We start from the raw sequence: 18,298 nt of genomic DNA, 5'->3' as shown, positions 1-18,298 counted from the left end.
GCCCCCCCTTTCCCCTGACCGCCCCAGCAGGTGCACCTACTTTTCTTCCAGGCTGCTGAGGGGACAAAGGGAAGCTGTCAGCATTCACTTCTTCATTGCCTACAATCTAAAACTCCCCATAACAGTCTGTGGCCACCCATACCCACTGCGTTTTCTTGGAACTTCCTGTCTAGGGGCAGCTCCCTCCCCAGCCCTTCCAAGTGCAGCTGCTGGAGGCAGAGCAGGGAAGAGCAGTCCCAGGAGCCCTGCTTCAACATCCCACCAAAGCTTGCCACATAAAGTACTAGTTGGCCCCCTCCTTCAGATTCCCACGCCCGGAGAAAGGGCAGGTGGGGCTCAAGTGTAGAGTCTTGAGCTAAGGGGCCCCGAGTCACAGGCGTGCTGTTCCTTCCCAGCACCCGCGGCCGTCCCCGTGCATAAGATGGGCTCCGGCTTCATGCAGGTTCTGGGGGTCACATAAACCAGGGCAGCTTGGCTGGTGCCCATTTGTCAAGGGGTCAGCATTGGGAGGCCAGAATGGCGGGGTGTGCACGCATGTCCCTGGACATCCACCTTCTCAAAGCTTGTGGGAGCTTGATCTGGACCCTTGGGAGGGGTGACGGCCAGTATGGAGGGGGGTCCCCAGTGCCCTTTCCAGCTCCACTCAAACCCCTGGCGCAGAAGTTGTCAGGGGAGGCCTCCTGAGATGCATGGGAAGAAGGGCAGTGTGCCCGCAGGTTTAATGGACACAAGGCCGCTCAGGTCCTCACGCCGTCAGAGACAAGTATGGCTGCATCACAGAAGGTTCTGAAGCCCTTCCCTCCCACGGGCACCCAGCAGAGCCAGGCCCAGACTCGGGCTGCAGGTGGCTACGGGAGGACCTGCCTCAGCTGGCCACCAGCCCACCACGGCCATGACCCGAGGCAGAGCCGGAGACCCGTGCAGCACCTGCCCAGCTGCCTGGCTAACCCTGCCAGTGGGAGATGGGATCCAATTGGCCTGGCCGGGTCCCAGAACAGAGAGCAGACAGCTCAGGTAGTAAAAGAGGAATTTATTTGCCAGGCACAGAAAAATGCGAGGAGTAGAAATGCTTGCATATTCTTCATTGTTTTTTTTTGGTGTTAATTCCCTTTCACCCCCCCAAAAAAGATTTCCCTCCTTCTCCCACACTGCATCTGGAATGGAGGCCCCGCCGGCTCGGCTCACCTGCGGCCCAGCACAGGAGCACATCCTGCAGTCAGCCTCGGTGGGGAGTGGGGAGTGTGTCTCTGCCCGCTTCCGAGACACTCACGGAACAGCGGAGTCTGTAATGGGGCGCTGTGGGAAGCGCAGGAGCAACGCATTGGAGGGAGGAGGCTTTAAATTAAATCCCTAACTGTGACCAGGGCTGGGGCATGGGAGACGGGCCCAGCTCCATCTCCACCTGGAGCACGGAGACGACGCAGGTAGTGGACATAAAACTAGAGCAGACCTAATCCTTTAAAAAAAGAAAAAACAACCCCCAAAACAGTGCTTGTGGGGACTGAGGGAGGAGAGGCCAGGTCTGAAGCAAGGCCTGCTGCAGCCCAGCCCAGGGCCCAACCGGCCCAAAGGCAGGTGCGGCAGGCTGGAGATCATGTCCGTAGAAATGAGTAGGAAAAGGAAGAATAAAATAAACACCACACCCCACCCCACACTTCCCCGCTGGGCTGCGGGCAGTGTTGCCCGCAGGAACCCCGCACCCACAGCGGTGCGGCTGTGATGGGCCGCCCTCCCCCGCCCCCCCCCCCCAGTGCACAACAGGGACCCAGGTCTGCGGTTCACGTTTAATTCCATCATCCTGGTGATTCAAATAAAAAACTCCAACCGAGAGATCGCCGTGAGGGAAGGCCGTCCAACACCGCCGAAACCGGGAGAAGCAAGGCAACAAGGAGCCCCTCATCCCGCGTGCGGGAACCTGCCTTGCCCAGCGTGCGGGCAGGCTGGCCGGCTGGGGAGGCCGCGTTGCTGCTGGTGTCGGGCGAACTAAAGGCAAAGAGGAAGGAAGGGACCCGCGGGAGCCGTCAGTTCAGGTCCTCGTCCACGGCCAACGCCCCAGGCGCGGTGCAGAGTGCGGGAAGAGGCACCCGCGGGGCCTGGCTCGCACTATTTCCACGAGGCCGACTGGGGGATGGAGCGCGGGGGGATCATGTCGAGGAGATATTCTCGCTGGCGGTCCACGGCGGACGAGGTCTTGTGCACGGCCAGGCTTGGGCTGACGAAGGCCAGCGTCCCCCCTGCAAGGGAGCCACAGGTGCATGGCTGGTGAGGATGTGGCCCAGCAATCGGGCCCAGGCTAAGTCACGCCTGGCTACAGGGACAAACCCAAACAGGGGGGGGGGTGTCCCCTGACATTATCACAGGTTCACTAGAATACCACCTACCAACCCTGAACTACATGAGGCTGAGAACAGAGGTTCAAAACCAGCCTGGGGCAGAAAACCCCAGAGACTCACCCCCAGTGTTCAAGGGTCAGTGGAGATGGGCACAGCGAGAGGCCCTGAGGCCAGACCAAAGTACTGGCCAGAGATCACAGAAACCAAAACACCCACCCCTACCAGGACTCCCTAGTTTTAGTCTCTTCTTAGGGCTGAACTCAGGGCCTGAGCACTGACCCAGCCTCTTTGTAAGTCAAGGCTAGGCATGCTACCATTAAGTCACAGCCCCACTTCAGGTTTTCTGGTGGTTAATTGGACGTAAGAGTCTCATGACCAGGCTGGGAGTTTGGCCTAGCGGTAGAGTGCTTGCCTAGCATGCACAAAGACCCAGTTTTGATTCCTCGGTCCCACATACCTAGAAAAAAGCTGGAAGTGGTGCTGAGGCTCAAGTGGTAGAGCTCTAGCCTTGAGAAAGTCCAAAGACAGTGCTCAGGCCCTGAGCTCAAGCCCAGGAATGGTGGGGGGGGGGGGGGGAAGAAGTCTCATGACCTATCCTGCCCCTGCTGGCTTTGAACTTCGGTTCTCAGATCTCAGCCTCTCAATTCGTTAGGATTACAGGACTGAGCCACTGGTGGCAGGCCCACGGGGAATTCCCTTGGAGACGGTCTCTGCAGGCGGGCAGGCCCTGAAGCCCTCCTATCCCGGCTTGGGGTGGGGTCTGAGGCGCAGATATTTCATTCTCTCAGACATTCACAACTCATTTCAGGGTAGCCCCTTGCTGCTTGAACCCAGGTGGAACACGTGCACACACAGCAAGCTTGGCCCCAGCTTCAGGACACCAGTGGAACTGCCAGCCTCTGCCCGCATCTCATCCCCACCCACCTGGGAGGTGCTCAGGAAGCAGTCTGAGCTACATAGGGCCTCTGTACTGCTGCAATCTACCCTGGGCTGGCCAGGCTTGGCTGGGGAGGGTAGAGGTGGGCACGGGACGCACCTGTGCTCAGGGGCGTCGTCTTCTTCCAGTTGGAGGCTGCGCCCCCCCGACCAGAGCTCCTCTCGGAATGTCTGCCGGTCCTGCTCACCAGTGCAGTGGGCGAGGCGGTGTTCTGGAGCTTGGGCGACTGGCTGAACGTGTGGAGGACACCGCGGGTAGTGGCTGAGCCCCGGGCCAGCTGGCTGGATGCCTGCAGGGGGAGAGGGCGAAGGCTCAGGGGGTGCCGGGGTGGCCATGCAAGGTGCCCAGCACAGCCTGTCCGATTCTGCCCACCCACACAGGGTCCTGAGAGCAGGGCGGTTACAGCGGGGAGAGCGCTACAGCGGGCAGTGTCGGGCAGTCGGCGACTGGCGGTCTCGGGTGGCCGGGTGCCGGCGGGTGCTGACCTGTAGCGCGGCCCCATTACTCCAGCCGCGGGCCTCTCCTGAGCGGAACGCCAGCTTCCGCCGGGGCTTTGTCACCTACAGATGGGTGGAAACGGGTCAGGGAGGACGTGCCGCCGGCTGCCCCATGGCCGGGGCCACCCTGAACAGGCCATCCATGCCACCTGCTGCCTCAGATGCACGGGGACCTTGAGAAAACAGGTTTAGTGGATTCCCAACACCTTAGCCAAGAAAAACCGCAAACAATGCAGTTGGGGTTAGCCGGAAGGGAAAAGAACCTTCAAATAAGAGCCCTGCTCACGCCCCGGCCAGGCAGCGGGCCTGCTGCGCGAGGCCTGTGTGTGCTGGCCCGTCCTGTGGAGAAAGCGCAGGATCTAGAGAAATTGTCCGTTAGGGTCACTGCTGCCAGGGCACCATCTGGCGAGAGGAGTGCTGGGAGGCAGGGCCTCCTACCTGCTTCAGCGCGGGGTGGGGGGCGGCGGGCTCGGCCTTGGCGGTGGGGGCCCCCGCGCCAGGCCCCTGCTGCAGCAGCCGCTGCTCCATCTCCTGCTCCTGCTGCAGGGCCTTGACGAAGGCGGCCTTCAGACGGCTGGTGTGCTCTACCTTGAGGGCCTTCTTCTGATTGGACGTCATACACGTCTCGCACATGACCGCCCCACCCTTCTCCTCACGCCAGCGGCACGTGAAGTCCGTCTTGCACTGTGCACACGTGTACGGCTCGCGGGACAGAGCAGGTGTAGCTGTGGACAGCCGGCCTGCTGTGGGAGAGACAGGCTGTGAGCAGAGCCCCGGGCTGCCCACTGCCTCGCCTCCACCACCCGGATGATGCGGGGGCCCCCCTCCCCCCGCCTACCTTGGGTCTCTAGCAGGTTGTGCACCACCTCTTCCAGGCCCACCAGGTAGATGAACTCGTTGTTGGCGGCACTGGGCAGGAAGGTCATTTCGGGGGCTGGGGGCTTGGGCGGGGGGATCTCTAGCAACGTCTTCTCCAGCTGCTTGCGCAGTGCAAGCTTGGCAGCTGCCTGGCGGCTGGCTGGGGACTCAGCCGAGGCCACCACTGAGGCCACGCTGCCGGGCGTGGAGCTGGCCTGCGCGGATGTGGCTGATGCTCCCTTCAGTGATGCGGCGGCGGGCTTTGGGGAGATGACCAGCGGTCAGGGGTCTCGAGGTAGCACTGTAGTGAGGTCTGGGGTGCTGGGGTGCCCCTGGGCCCTGAGCACTCCTGTGAGCTCGGGTGCGGGCTCTCAGGTTCTAGCTCTGCACTTACGTCCAGCTGCGGGAAAATAATCTGCTCCTGCGGCCCTGCCCCCAGTTCTGGGATCCAAGACCCTTTCTGGAAGCTCAAGCACGCCACCTTTGGGCCCAGAGGGTCAGGGCCACCCAGGACAATGCAGCCAGCTGGTGCGGCCTTGGCACAGAGCCCAGCCCAGGCCTCCCCATCTCTGCCTCTGCTTCTACCACATGCTCAGGGACCCGAGTGTGCAGGGTACACTGGCTGCCAGGGCCAACTTTCCACCCTGCATGGCACCTGAGTGCCCACTTCACCAGGGCTGGACGCCGCGAGAGCCCCGCAGGTCGCGATGCTAGCTGGGGAAGGCAGCCCCAGTGCCAAACAAAGGCAGCAGGCGCATGCACATAGGCCCCCGCAAAGGCCTGCACACCCAGCAATCCCCTCTGTCCCAGCTCCTCCCCTCCCAGGGCTCTGTGGAAGGTGAGGGGATGGCTAAGAACAGCTGGCGCCGAGGGAACACAGGCAGCATGTCGCCTGCGGGTGAGGAAAGGAAGGCCTGGGCCCTGTGCCAGCTCCCGGCCCACTGGCTCTCCCCTCCTACTTGCTACCCTCTGCAACGACCCAGAAGCAGGCCCCATTCCTGACTGCTCTGCCCGAGCCACTGCCAAGGACCTTCACGGTGCTGAGACCCAAGGGCTCCTGTGTGTGTGTGTGGGGGGGGGGGGGCTGAGGTTCCAGCGCCCTCACCTGGGGGATGTTGACCAGCAGGCTGGTGTTGGGGACGTTGGCGACACGGATAAGTCCCTGCTGGATGATCCTCTGTCCCTGAATTTGCACACTGGGTACTGAGGCCCGGGGAGCCAGGAGGAGGGGCGGTGGGCCTGTGGCGGAATGCTGTCTGATATTGTGGATTTGCTGTGGGAAGGGGCAAAGAAACCCATTGAGACCACACAAAAGAGCTCCTCCCTGGCCCGTGTGCGCGCACGCCCCTTCCCCCCACAGGCACACACACACACAACCCTACTCACCTGGGCCCCCCTGACGAGTGGGGGCATGACGACCTGCGAGCTGGCCTGTGGTCCCAGCTTGGAGGACACCTGCTGTCCACCCCGGACCAGAGGTGGCGGGATGACGCTGCCAGGCATGCGTGCTGAGGTCTGTCAACAATACACCACATTCTGTGTAAGTGGTCACACCAGCACGACACCACCCCTCTGCACAGTGAATCGGGGACACTAGCTAGGCCGGGGCCAGAGGCCCGTCGGACCAAAAAATGAGGCCACCAGGGCTTCTCACAACAGCAGCAGCCCAGGGTGGGCTACACATGAAGCCTAAATGCCACCGGCCTTTCCTGGTTGTGGCTGGCGAAGGCCACTGACCTGAAGGGATGTCTTGCTGGCAGGAATGTTCTGGGTGCCCCGCACAAGCGGAGGAGGGGTGGTGACGGTACTGCCAGCAGAGCCTGTGGGCTGGAAGAGGGTGGACACAGGAACTGAGCCCCTGCCCCGCAGAGAAGGAGTGCCATCTCCCCCGTTCCGGCCTGAGGCCTGCCCTCCAGAGCCCCAGGCCTTCCTGAATCCCGCAGGGGAGGTGATGGCTGCCATAGGCGAGAAGCACACACCTTCTGCGTGGTGGCCTCCTTCTGGATCTGACTCTGCCTCAACTTCTTCAACAAGACGAGCTTTGCCTCCTCTAACCTCAGCTCTTCCTTCAGCTGCTTGATCATCTGTTCCCGGTCCTCGGGGCCACTCTTCTGCAAGGACAGAGCACGGTGTGAGGGGCTGCGCGGCCACCAGAAGGGGAGCCCCTCTCCCAGCCAGGCGTACCAGGAGGGCCTCGGTGCCCGTCTCCTGCAAGGACAGCTTGGCTATCCCATTCACCCGTGGGCTGGACGGCTGCTCGTTGTCCGACAGCACAATCACATCGGGCGAGGGGGGTCTCTTCTCAGGCTTCATGTCGCTGTGGGCGGATGCAGTGGTTAAAGCAGAGTCCAGCTGCAGACATGGTGCCCAGTGGGCACACAGCAAGGGGCAAGTCGCCCAAGGCCAGCTTGTCCCCACTGGTGCCTTGGCAACTTGCACACACCCTGTCCCCCCTCACAGCCCAGTCCCGCCCCCGTCCTGAGGCATGGGCGACATGTGGCAGTGTGCACTTCTGTCACCTGTTCTTGGGGTGTTTTCACGACTGCAGCCCAGGCCACAAACTCTGAGCCTGCGCGTGCTGACCTGCAGGAATTTCAGCTACAGCATGGCAGTCTCTCAAAGCTTGCCTTCCAGTAAATGGTGCCAGGGGCCAGGCCAGTGTGCATTCAGGAAGCTTGCTGCCACTCCCTGGGCCCTGCTCTCAGGCCATCCTTCCCCACGGAGGGCCCCAGCACTGTGGCTTCTCATCGCTGGGTCAGGACAAGGCCAGAACACCTACAGGTTAAGCCTGGGCTCTAGCCTGCCTCACTCTACAGCCAGTCTCCACCCCACCACATGCGACAGGCTGGACAAGCCAATGCCTGACACGTCTGAGGCCTCATGACCAACCGTGTGCTGTGATGTCACTGCCTCGACACGGGGAGGCAGAACATCCCCAAGATAACACTTGGCCAGCCACCCAAGCAGCTGTTTGCAGGGGTGAGAGGGCCCCAGGCTGCACTCAAAGTGGCTGGCGATGCCACAACCCACTAGGTGGCGCTGTCACCCCGATTTTGACAAACGCAGGACACAGGATGAATGAAGTTAACTGAAGTCACAGCTTGAAGTTGTCTCTGTGTTTTGCAATGGACCCTAGTGAAGAGGACACAGTGACCAGCACAGCTCCACTGCTGCTTCAGACCAGACCCCACCCCAAGGTGGGGTCCTCAGGGGAGGGGACATGGGGCACAAGTCACTCTGGAGTCACTGTCCTGTGTCCAGAGCCTCGCATGGCTAAACTTAAGCACTAGCACGGTCCAGAGACCAGGAGGGGACCACCCCGGGCACTGCTTAGACCCAGATGTAGGTTTACTAAAAGCCGCATGATTAGGGGGTGTCCCCTTGGGTCTCACTAATACCCAGGGTGCCAAGCAGGTCAGGAACATTCATCTTCCAGGCAAGTCCATGGCCTGTCAACCTGCACAGCATACGGGGGCTTCCAGACACCTGCCTCTCTACCAATATGGGCTCAGGGAAACAGAAAGCCCAGGTGGGATTGCAGGTAAAGTTACAGGTGACAGCTGCTTTCTGGGGGAGGCAGCTAACGTGCTAGCCAGCCTGGGGTGCCCTTCTGTGCCTGTCTCACCAGAATGCAGGCTGCTTCCAGGAGGTGTCCAATCAAACCTGAACCTGCCTCAGGGACCAGAGCAGGGCCACCCTGACCTCCTGATCCCAGCCCCATCTTAGCCAGAGACTAATCAATAACTCAGCCAAGAGATGACGTCACCAGCCATCAGTGATCACTCAGCCTCCCAGCCAACAGCAGGGAGTGAACTTCCTGTATGCTAATCAGGCCACCCAAAAGTCACATGACAAAGGCATTTCCCTCTCTGGTCATGTGACCCTTTAACTGTGCCTTCCAACGTGAAAACCATGGCAACGGGCAGTTTGAGCCGGTCTGTGACATGCTGCCTTCATTTTGAGAAGGGAGGTAAGGGTTCAGGTGCCTCAGAAAATGGAGGCGCTGGGATCCCCGGGGGCACAAGCACTTCCGGTGTGGTACCAACCCACAGGGACCTGCATGGCTTCTGGCACTTGGGCACACACGCACACGCGCGCGCACGCACGCACACACACACACACACACACACACACACACAGGCACCAGTCCCCCTAGTTTCCCAACTAAAAAACTTTCCTAAGCTCAGTTTCTAAAGGAGAGAGGAGAAGGAAGGTCAAGGGACTTCCCAGCAGCTCTTTAATTCAGGGAAAGAACATGTGGCTCGGAACATCTCAAGCATTGTTTCAGGGGAGGGTTGGAGTAACGTGCATCACCGGCCCGGAGTCACGGAGTCACCTCAGCGGCCGTCGGAGGGCGTGGGGGGAAGGGAACACTGGCCCCCCACCGGGCTTGCCTTCATTCCACACCGCTGGTCTTTGGAACCAAACCCAGCGAGCTGTCATGGCCCCATCTTGACAACACTTACAAAAGACAAGAGTGATCCCAACACTTCCAGACCTGCAAAATCCCCACATGTCAGCCTGAGCACAGAAGAAACCCTGCTATGGGCCAGAAATTTTTTTTCTTTTGTTTTTTTTTGGAGGGGAGGCTAAGTTTTATCCACAACATTCAATCATCACCAGATCCACCTGCTCCCAGGCCACAGCCCCTGCGCGTGCGTGTGCGTGTGTGCGTGCATGTCCTAGGGGGTCTCCAAGCTTAGTGGCTCCCTGAATGGCTAGACATGTCACCCGCCCCTTGCCACTGTTTCTTCACTATTTGCTGAAAGCCCACCCAAAATGAAGTAGCAGAGCTTCCCCAGCAGAGGGGAGAAACTCCAGGCTGTGGGTCTAGGGGCTCAGGGTGGGCTCAGGTGTGTGTGAGAAGGTGAGTTCATGGGCAGGAGGGTGGCTGGCTGGCTGCCACTCATCCAAAGAGCTTTACACCTGGGCAGGCTATGAAAGCAACCATGGCAGCCGCCCGTGGCGAGTGGCTCCCCAGGCAGTGGGCACTGCAGCTCCTGCCTGGCCCCCTCTTCAAGCCCATGCTCAGCCTGCATGTGCCAGGGAGCTTGGGAAGGCCAATGAACCACTGAAGAAGCGTGGCCTGCTGGGGTACGAGTTCCCAGAGACCAGCTCTGCTAGGACATCTCCCCTCTCTCCCCTACGCCTGGGGAAGGGGTGGTTTTGTCCTATCTGCTCCTCAGCCAACACTTGCACCCCAGGACAGCCCAAATACAGCAGGGCACACCACCCCATCAACCCACCCAGGCAGGCCTGCCAGAGGGACACTGTCTGAAGTTCCCCACGTGAGCCCAATTCACCCTTCAAGATGGGCCTCAAGCTGCATGCCTGTCATCCTAGCTACTCAAAGAGGCTGACATCGGAAGATCCTGACTCAAAACCAACCCAGACAGCAAAGTCCGTGAGACTTACCTCCAATTAACTAGCAAAAAGCTGGACATGGAGCTGCGGCTCAAGAGGTACAGGACAAGCCTTGAGTGAAAAAGCTCAGAGGCAGCACCTAGGCCTTGAGTTCAAGCCCTGGCTGGGACAAAAAAGATGCAGCTCAAACCACTTTTGACCTCAGAAGATCTGCGGCTGGCCCTGCCTCACGAGTGCCTGAGGAGCCAGCACCCTGAATACGTCCCAGCAGCCCCTCCCTACAGACTGCCAGGACCATATGCCCTCCCCCAGCACTGTGGCACAGCCAAAAGACATCCACTCAAGGCCACAGGCTGGGGTCCTTTCCTCCACCTGGCCTCAGGTTGCGGACAGCGCCCGCCTAGGACCACACTTGATTGCTTTTCGCAAGACAAGAGGCACTTCCTTGCGGTGTGCTAACAGGGTGGGAGCCAGGATCTGTGTGGCCACATGGGAGGCACAGGGCGGGGGCGGGGGAGGCTGCAGGCTGGCCTGCCAGAGGCCACAGCTGGTCCACGGGGAGCCCTGCAGCGAGGACCCACAGGCGTGGACAGAGGCTGACAGAACAAGGGCTGGGGGCAGCCAGCCCGGGCCCACCTCAGGGAGGTGTTGGGCCCTATGACGGGCACCCCTGCCTCCGCAAGGGGCAAGCAGAGCTCTGGGAAGATGTGGGGACGGAGCCATTACTCCTGTCCCACCCAGTGGCTCAGCCATGAATCCACCTGAAAAGGATTCCTGTGCCGGAGGCGGTGCCCCTGTAGCTGGCTGTGGCTTCTTCTTCTCAATGCCGCTGATTTGTGCTGGCAACTTTGCAGCCACAGTGGTGGAGTTAGGGACAGGAAGGTGGAGGCAGAGCAGGAGGACAGGACAGGCCCAGCTGTCCCAGCCACGGCACACAAGGGATGGAGCGCCCAGGAAGCAGTAGTATCCGGAGCGCGGGGAGGGGGGGGGAGGAGGAGTCAGAACCATCAGACAGCAATCTATCAACATGCTGCTGCCATGAACCTCTAAGCTAATGGGGCCCTGGAGGAGTGAGCCCACACTCTGCTTCCACCCAGAACCCCAAGACAGAACAGGACAGGGAGGCAGGAGACAGAAGAGAGGCTCAGCTGAGCCTCAGAGCTGTGTCCCCTTGCAGAGGGCTAGCCATCCAGGCACGGAGATGGCACAGGGTATATCACACAGATCAGACCCACAAAAACCAGCTGGAAACACTCAAGAGCCTACTCCTCTGGCAAGGGGAGCTTCCTACAACATAGGCGGCACCCCAAACCACAGGCCAGCCTGTCCTGGGACCTGCCTGCTTCTCACCAGCCCAGTGGCTCCCCAACTCCCCCCTCACTCCCTCCTTAGCATCCATTCTGCCTCCCCTGGAGCCCAGCACTTCTCGGCTGGCTGGTGTTGTGAGCAGCCTGGGGGAGGAGAACACTTTGCTTCTTGGCCACAGAGGCCACAGAGGTGAGCAGCTGGGATGGATTTTTGAAACCCGGCCATCTTATTTCCTGGAGACTTGCAGCCCAACTGCCGCTCTGGGACTCCATTACTGCAAACCCTGCTGGGCTCCAGGGAGCAGGGCGGGGAGCACGCTGCCCCACCCCACATGGCGGCAGCGGCCTTGGGCCCCAGCTGGTGCAGCAGAGCCACAAGACACCCGATTCAAGCAGGAAGGAGTGTCCATACAGCCTGCAGTGCCTGGCCGGAGAGCATCACTGCGGCAGCTGGGGGCCTGGGGCCTGCTCTCATCTGAAATGGCCACAGTAGCACCGCATGGGGGAGGAAGGAGCAAGCGGTGAAAAGCAGCATGCACACTCGGAATAAGCTGATGTGGAGGCCAACCCCTGAGGTGACACGGGGACAGTGTGGGGACAGGGATGTGGGCCTCTGACGTGGTCAGGAAGCAGACATGCCCCACAGCAGGTCAAGGAGCGCCGACACTTAGCACTCGAGCCTGCCTACTCTCCCAGTCTCTTTCTGCCTCTGGTCTCACACTAGGAGACTGAGGACCTCGATCCCCGCCCCCCAACCCCCAGGATGCCTTTCCACACCCCAGGTGCAGGTGCTCAGAGCACTGCACGGACAGGCCACTTGGTCTTGAACTGCCTCCCTGCAGTTTTGGTGTGGCCACAGTCTGAAGGGTTCATGTCCACGCTGGGGCACGAAGTCATGCTCAGCATGCCTCCCCCTCATCAGCCATCGCCTCCTTTCGGGCAACTCACAGGATGGCAGGCCTTCCTGTCACCATGGTGCCTGCCTGAGCACAGCCACAGGGGGCGGGTGTCTCCAAAGACAGATGCAGAATGCAGCACCCAGTCTTCTCCTAAGTGAGACTGCCAGCGGCTGAGCCGGGCACATCAACCCAGGGGAATGATCATGAGACACGCAAGGGGTCAGTCATCCAGCTGGACACAGAGCTAGCTCATGGACCACCAAGAAAAGACAGATGCAGGCCAGCCACCAGGGGCTCAGGCCCATAACCAAAGCTGCTCAGGAGGCTGAGATCTGGGGATCAGAGTTCAAAGCCAGCCCAGGCAGGAAATTCCATGAGACTTCTCTTCAGTTAACCACCCAAAACAAGAAGTGGAGCTGTGGCTCAAGTGGCAGAGCACCAGCCTAGAGCTAAAAAGGCCAATGTAAGAGCTGGAGGCTCTGGGTTCAAGCCCCATTACTGGCCCAGAAAGCAAGACCAAAGGTAAAAAGTGTTATAAACATGCCGTAGGAGGATCCAAGGCTGAACTATTCAGTTGGAGTTTTCTTTACTGGGGGTGGGAGTGGTGCTGGGGCTTGAACTCAGTGCCTTAGTGCTATCCCTGAGCTTTTGTGCTCAAGGCAGATGCTCTACCACTTTGAGCCACAGTTCTACTTCCAGCTTTTTTTTTGGTGGGTCATGGGGCTTGAACTCTGAGCCTGGGCACTCTTCAGCTCAAGGCTACCGTCCTACCCTTGAGTCAAGCCCCACTTCCCGTTTTCTAGAGGTTAATTGGAAAAAATGGCCCACTTCCAGCTTTTTATGGCTAGTTGTAGGTACGAGTCTCACAAACTTTTCTGCCTAGGGTTAATGGCGAACCATGGTTCTTAGATGTCAGCCTCCTAAGTAACTAGTACTATAGGTAGCCATTTGTATCTGGCTAAATGAACTTTCATAAACGCTGTGTGTGCGTGCACCTACCAGTACTGAGGCTTAAACTCAGGGCCTAGGCCTTGTTCCTGAGATTTTTGCTCAAGGCTTACGCCATGGGGCTACTTCCAACTGTTTTTTTTGGGGGGTAGGGGGTCAGTTTTCAACTCAAGGCTAGTGCTCCACCACTTGGAGCCACAGCGCCACTTCCAGTTTTCTAGTAGTTAATTGCAGATAATGAGTCTCATGGACTTTCCTGCCCAGGCTGGCTTTGAACAGGGATCCTCAGATCTCAGTCCCCTGAATAGCTAGGATTACAGGTGTTGGCTACCAGTGCCTGGCTAGGCCTGTGCTTAAAATTTCTCCCAGCCAAGGTGGCTGTTTTCTTTTTCCAGAGCTGTCAGCCCCTACTGCGGACACACCTCCCAGGTAGGCTTGTGCCTGTCCTCCACTCATGTATGCTCTAAGTCTGAGGTTGTGCCCACCAGGGCTAGAGAGCCCAGGAGCCCTGGGGCCTCCCCCTGCTCCTCCACCCACATGCCCTGTGATGCCGCCTGGCCGCGGCAGAGAAGATGGACAAGGCTAGGAAGGGTGGGGATGGGGGAGCACTGCCTCCCAGGGCCACACGCCCTCAGCCCCACGTGGCTAGAACCTCATCACAGCTCCCCACCTGCCTCTAGAGACTGCAGGGCAGTGGGGTGTGCTGGTGACCCCACACGAGTGAGGGGTTCAGGTCAGCACGCTGCAGCCCCCTGTGAACCACTGATCTTTGGGGAGCTGGAAACATGGAGGACGGGAGAACCCTTGAGTACTGACGACTCGAAACCTCCATCAGATCTGAGCACAGGACAAAGATGGGGGGGGGGGTTGGCGGTGGCGTAGCCAGACAGGGGGAGGATGGGAGGATGGTGTGTGGATGTGCACAGTTTGGGCTGTTGGGTCTGTCCCAGCAGGAGGGCCGCAGGAGGCCAGCAGGGCAGTGTCCCCAGGTTGAGGAGACCCTGTCCAACCTAGTCACCCTGACAGCTGGGACATCTTGCTCAGGACACATTGAGAAAGCCCAAGGGCAGTGCTCAGGCCCTGAGTTCAAATCCCAGGACTGGCAAAAAAAACAAGTAAAAGAAACTGAAGGAAGAGGAGGCACAGGATCCCACCACCTGCTCGGCCTCTATATGTGTCCTGCATGCGCATGCGCATGCACACGCGCGCACACACGCACACACACACACACACACACACCTGTAACTCTTCATTCACACCCTCCATATGTCTACATCTTAGTGATTTCAATTGGCAACTCACTATCTTAAATCAAAGGGAAATGCTTTCATAGAAGTCATTGTAGTCTTCAAAATGCCCAAACTGAGTCGTGGGCAGGAATAAGAAAACATTAGAGAAAAGAAAAGTTGTTTTGAAAAAGAGCCAAATAGAATGTCTACCAAGCAGTCACCCTTGCTCTTGGGGACTGTGTCCAGGGACCTCTGTGAGAAAAAAACCCCAACACAGGTCTCGTTCAGGGTGTGGATGGTGTGTGCCCACACATGCCCGCGACTCCCAGTCAGGTGTCTCAGAATGTCTGAGTGGATATAGATGCTGCCAGAGGCTCGCTCCAGTGATCTTAGCTCCTCAGGAGGCTGAGACCCGAGGAGGACAGTTTGGAGCCAGCGAGGGCAGCCAAGTCCATGAGACTCTTATCACCAATGAACCAGCAAAAAGTTGGGAAGGAGGCATGGCTCAAGTGGGAGAGCACCAACTGAGAGAAAGCCAAGTAAGCACACAGTCCTGAGTTTAAACTCCAGCAATGGGGTCAAGGGGCGAGGGGGAGATCAAGCGCAAGGATTAAATTATCTTCATGAAATTTAAAATTGTGCCTCAGGGAAGTGCAACTGTAGCTCAAGGGGTAGACTGCCAACTAAGCCTTGAGTGAAAAAACCAAGTGACAATATTAGGCCCTAAATTCAAGCCGTGGTACCAACACCAAATTTAATCTCAATTTAAAATGTAAATTTGTACTTTAACTGGCTTAAGTCTGGGGCTGGACACAACTGTACTGAATGGGTGCCCAACTCTTCCCACTGCAGGGGCGGGGGAGGGGTGTAGAGGCTGCCTCTGGCTATACAACACCCCACACTCCCATCGACCAGGCCTCCAGCTCTAGGACAGAGCGTGGCTGTGGATGCACACATCCCGGGACCCTCCCAGCTGACACTGGGCTCCTGCTCGCAGCTCCCCACCTACCCACAGACCCGTAACGATCTCCCTCCCTCCCTCCTAGCCGGGAGATGGAAACAGCTGGCAAAGCTCAGCTGCCTACTGGCCGGGGGGGAGGGGGCAGTGGCACGTAGTCCCAGGAGCCTGCTTGGAAGCCTTGGGCTTGGCAGCAGCCCAATCCCGAGGTCCTCTGCAGACCCCACCACCAGGGAACGCGCAGCACACCAGAGCTGCAGGCCGGGTCGCAGGCTCCTGCAGCTCAGGCCCTGCCTCCACACCTGCCTCTCCCCCACCTTTCCTGACAGTCAAGAAGGAAGGGAGGTGCCCCAGGCCTGCCAGCATAAACAGCAGCCGTGGGTTAGAAGGAAGAGGGCCATTCTGGATGCTAGGACACAAAACATGCCCCACCCAGACATGGCCTCCCCACGCTGAGACCGCGCCACACAATCTGAGGCAGCCACGAGGACTCGGATCTCAGACCGGGGGGCCTTTTGCAGGAACAGGAGAGCAGCCACAGGGCCACTCACTGCCTGGCAAATAGAGGAAGAGGGCAGGCCCTCCACAGCAGCAGGGCTCCAGTGGGCAGTGACTGCGGAGGCTGGGCCTGAATGCCTCTTCACTGGGGGAAAAGGGGATGGCCGAGCAAAGAAACGGAATGGGGGTTGATGGGCAGCTCTGGGAGGAACTTCCTCAAGCGGGCATCACCACAACACTCCTTGAATAACAGGAGCCACTAGGAAGCTGACAGAACGGTGGCACAAGTCCAGTCTGGGCAGGCCCCTCCTACAGTGTGCCCTGGGTGGTGCTCCTGACCTCCTCCAGCCAAGTGGCCCAGGCAGGGTGCAGGGCCCCCATCTCCTCACTGGCAGAGACGGACAGCAAGGGAGCAGACGAGGGAGGCCTCTGGGCCAGCTCAGACGCCCACTCACCTGTGTGAGGTGCGCATGTCCACCGGCCTGTCACCCACCGGCCCTCCGCCTCCTCCTGAGGCCGCGTCTTCGGCTGCCCTCATCAGTCCCGGGGCAGGGCTGGCCCCTGCCTCAGGTGTCGCCCTGGAGTCTCCATCCATGTTCACCTCTGACACAGACAGTCCTCTCTCCATCTTTATTTTCTTGCTTTCCACATCATCCTCCACCGGGTCCGGGTCAAGGGCTCGCTTCTGGCTCCGGGTTCGGCATGTTTCTTCCGTCATCCTGCGCTGTGAGGTGGAGGAGGACACATTGGGGTGGGCATGGTGTGTGGGGGGTGTGCTGTTGCCTCCTGCAAACTTCTGGGGGCTGCAGGGATGCCCTCACTGTGAGGGGTAATGCAAGCAGAGGCCAGGACAGGCTCACAGGGAGGTTGCCCGGGGGCTCATCCCACGGGGAGCTATGGGTGCAGAACAAGAACAATGGGAGAATTCTGTGCTTCCAGACTTGGGGTGAATGGGGGACCTGTGGGGAGCAGTGGCGCCGGGCCTGGGCCGTGGTGACTCGGTTGGCCCCACATGTCTCCGCACTCCCTGCTCACCTCTGGGAGGGCAGGGAGTGAGAGCCCCATGGACACCTGTGGGCGGGAGGTGTGCTGTGACGGTGTGGCTGGGCCTGGCCGTCAGTGGGCCACCGCCCTGTACCTGCGGGCGCACACGTCTTGATTTAAAGAAAGAAAAAGAAGGAGAAAACAGCTGAGTCAGTTTTTGATCCCATGACATCACTGGGCTTCACATGACCCTTCCCAGGATTCAGTCTGAGAGACAAAGCACTTTCCAGAAAACCAGTCTGAACCGGTTCCAGACAACAAGCTGAAGTGTTGTTAACCCTCACGGAGACAGGAGGAGGACAGCCAGGGCACTTGTCTGCAGGAGCACGGCAGTGTTCGGGACATGGCTCTTAAAGGAGCCCAGGCCTCCATGTTCCCATGCAGAGGGGACCTGCCTTGGGGAAGTCAAGGTCTCTAACATCCACCAAGTTCACCCGGGGACAGGCCATGACTGCCTAACTCTGGTGGACTATGCAAAGTGCAAACTTCAGCGGCCACGTCACAGGCCTCAGTGACCCATGTAGCATGTCCATGCAGACAGCTTCCAGCGCGTGCACCTTCCCTCCCTGGTGCCTCCGTTTCTCAGTGGCAAGCACCCTAGCAAAGGCCTGTCTCGGCAGAAGTAAGCCCAGAGGCCATCTTTGGGCAGGGATTGCAAGGGGCCTATACATGGAGTCACCAGCGAGGGCCCTGCCCCAAGTGCCGTTTGGTGCACTTACGGAATGAGGGCAAAGCCAACTGGAGGGAAACCGGCGGGCTGCATGCACACCAGGCCACCCAATAGGGCAGCCTGCAGGTACAGAGCCTTGCCTTGGCCTCTCCTTCAGCACCACCCAGCTGCCATGACCTGAGCCTTGGTAAAAGCCTGCGGAGGAAGGAGGTCGCAAACTTCCAGGGACTCCACACCTCCCGGTGTCCCGTCTGGTCCTCCAGTTGCCCCCTCCTCACCTCCACTCCCACACCTCCTGTCTTTCTCCAATACACCTTGACCACAAATCCGGTCAGACCTGCCACTAGCCAGTCCTGCCCCCAGAGCAGCAGCTCCAGCTGGGCCTCGGGCAGCAGGGACAAGGAACCCTGGGCCTGGGCAGGGAAGACAGAGCCAGTAGAGGAGAGGGGGGAACCAGGGCCCCTGCTGGATAGACAAGAGCTCCTAGGCTGGCCTGGTGCCTCTCAGTGGGCAGAGGGTAGTGACAGACATGGTGGACACAGCCTCCCACCATGACTGGTGCTGGCCGTCTGTGTCTCCCAGAGGCCCCCCAGCCTCTCCTCTCCACCTCTGCCCAGCCCCAGCCCGGAGGGGCCCTCCCAGTGCAGCTTCCAGCCTGGCAAGTGCTGGCTTTGTGCCACAAATTGGAACCTGAACCCAACACCCTGGATTGCTGCTCTGATGGAGAGGGAAGAGCACAGCTCCCAGCCAGTCACA

At 59.4% G+C, this 18,298-nt stretch overlaps 1 protein-coding gene across 4 annotated transcripts; it reads right to left on the bottom strand.

Annotated features, from left to right (window-relative positions):
* Window positions 1–1,772: 1,772 nt before the first annotated feature.
* On the bottom strand, window positions 1,773–16,957 carry Gatad2a (GATA zinc finger domain containing 2A). Of its 4 annotated transcripts, none has more exons than XM_090335253.1 (12): window positions 16,864–16,957; window positions 16,284–16,552; window positions 6,810–6,942; window positions 6,605–6,736; window positions 6,363–6,452; window positions 6,012–6,140; window positions 5,731–5,898; window positions 4,606–4,885; window positions 4,206–4,507; window positions 3,756–3,830; window positions 3,370–3,559; window positions 1,773–2,234 (listed from the first exon to the last, which is right to left on the bottom strand). In XM_090335253.1, exons 1-12 carry the CDS (start codon window positions 16,891–16,893, stop codon window positions 2,104–2,106), a joined length of 1,929 nt encoding a protein of 642 aa, XP_090191379.1. In that variant the 5' UTR covers window positions 16,894–16,957; the 3' UTR covers window positions 1,773–2,103. The 4 variants fall into 4 exon arrangements, with proteins under 4 accessions (XP_090191379.1, XP_090191370.1, XP_090191388.1 ...); XM_090335244.1 differs by having other exon boundaries at window positions 4,206–4,510; window positions 16,864–16,956; XM_090335262.1 differs by lacking the exon at window positions 3,756–3,830 and having other exon boundaries at window positions 4,206–4,510; window positions 16,864–16,956.
* Window positions 16,958–18,298: the final 1,341 nt, after the last annotated feature.

The sequence above is a fragment of the Megascapheus bottae genome, chromosome 1 (genome assembly GCF_031878675.1).
Source record: "Megascapheus bottae isolate mThoBot1 chromosome 1, mThoBot2.hap1, whole genome shotgun sequence".
In the NCBI taxonomy this organism is placed as follows: Eukaryota; Metazoa; Chordata; class Mammalia; order Rodentia; family Geomyidae; genus Megascapheus; species Megascapheus bottae.
This window is presented reverse-complemented; position numbering and strand designations above follow the sequence as displayed.

Coding starts and splice junctions, on each gene's coding strand:
- Gatad2a (XM_090335244.1), bottom strand. CDS start 16,893: ATGGGGCTCTCACTCCCTGCCCTCCCAGAG. Junction 5,899..6,011: donor CACTCGTCAGGGGGGCCCAG/GTGAGTAGGGTT, acceptor CCCTTCCCACAG/CAAATCCACAATATCAGACA. Junction 2,235..3,369: donor GACGACGCCCCTGAGCACAG/GTGCGTCCCGTG, acceptor GCTCCCTTGCAG/GGGGGACGCTGGCCTTCGTC.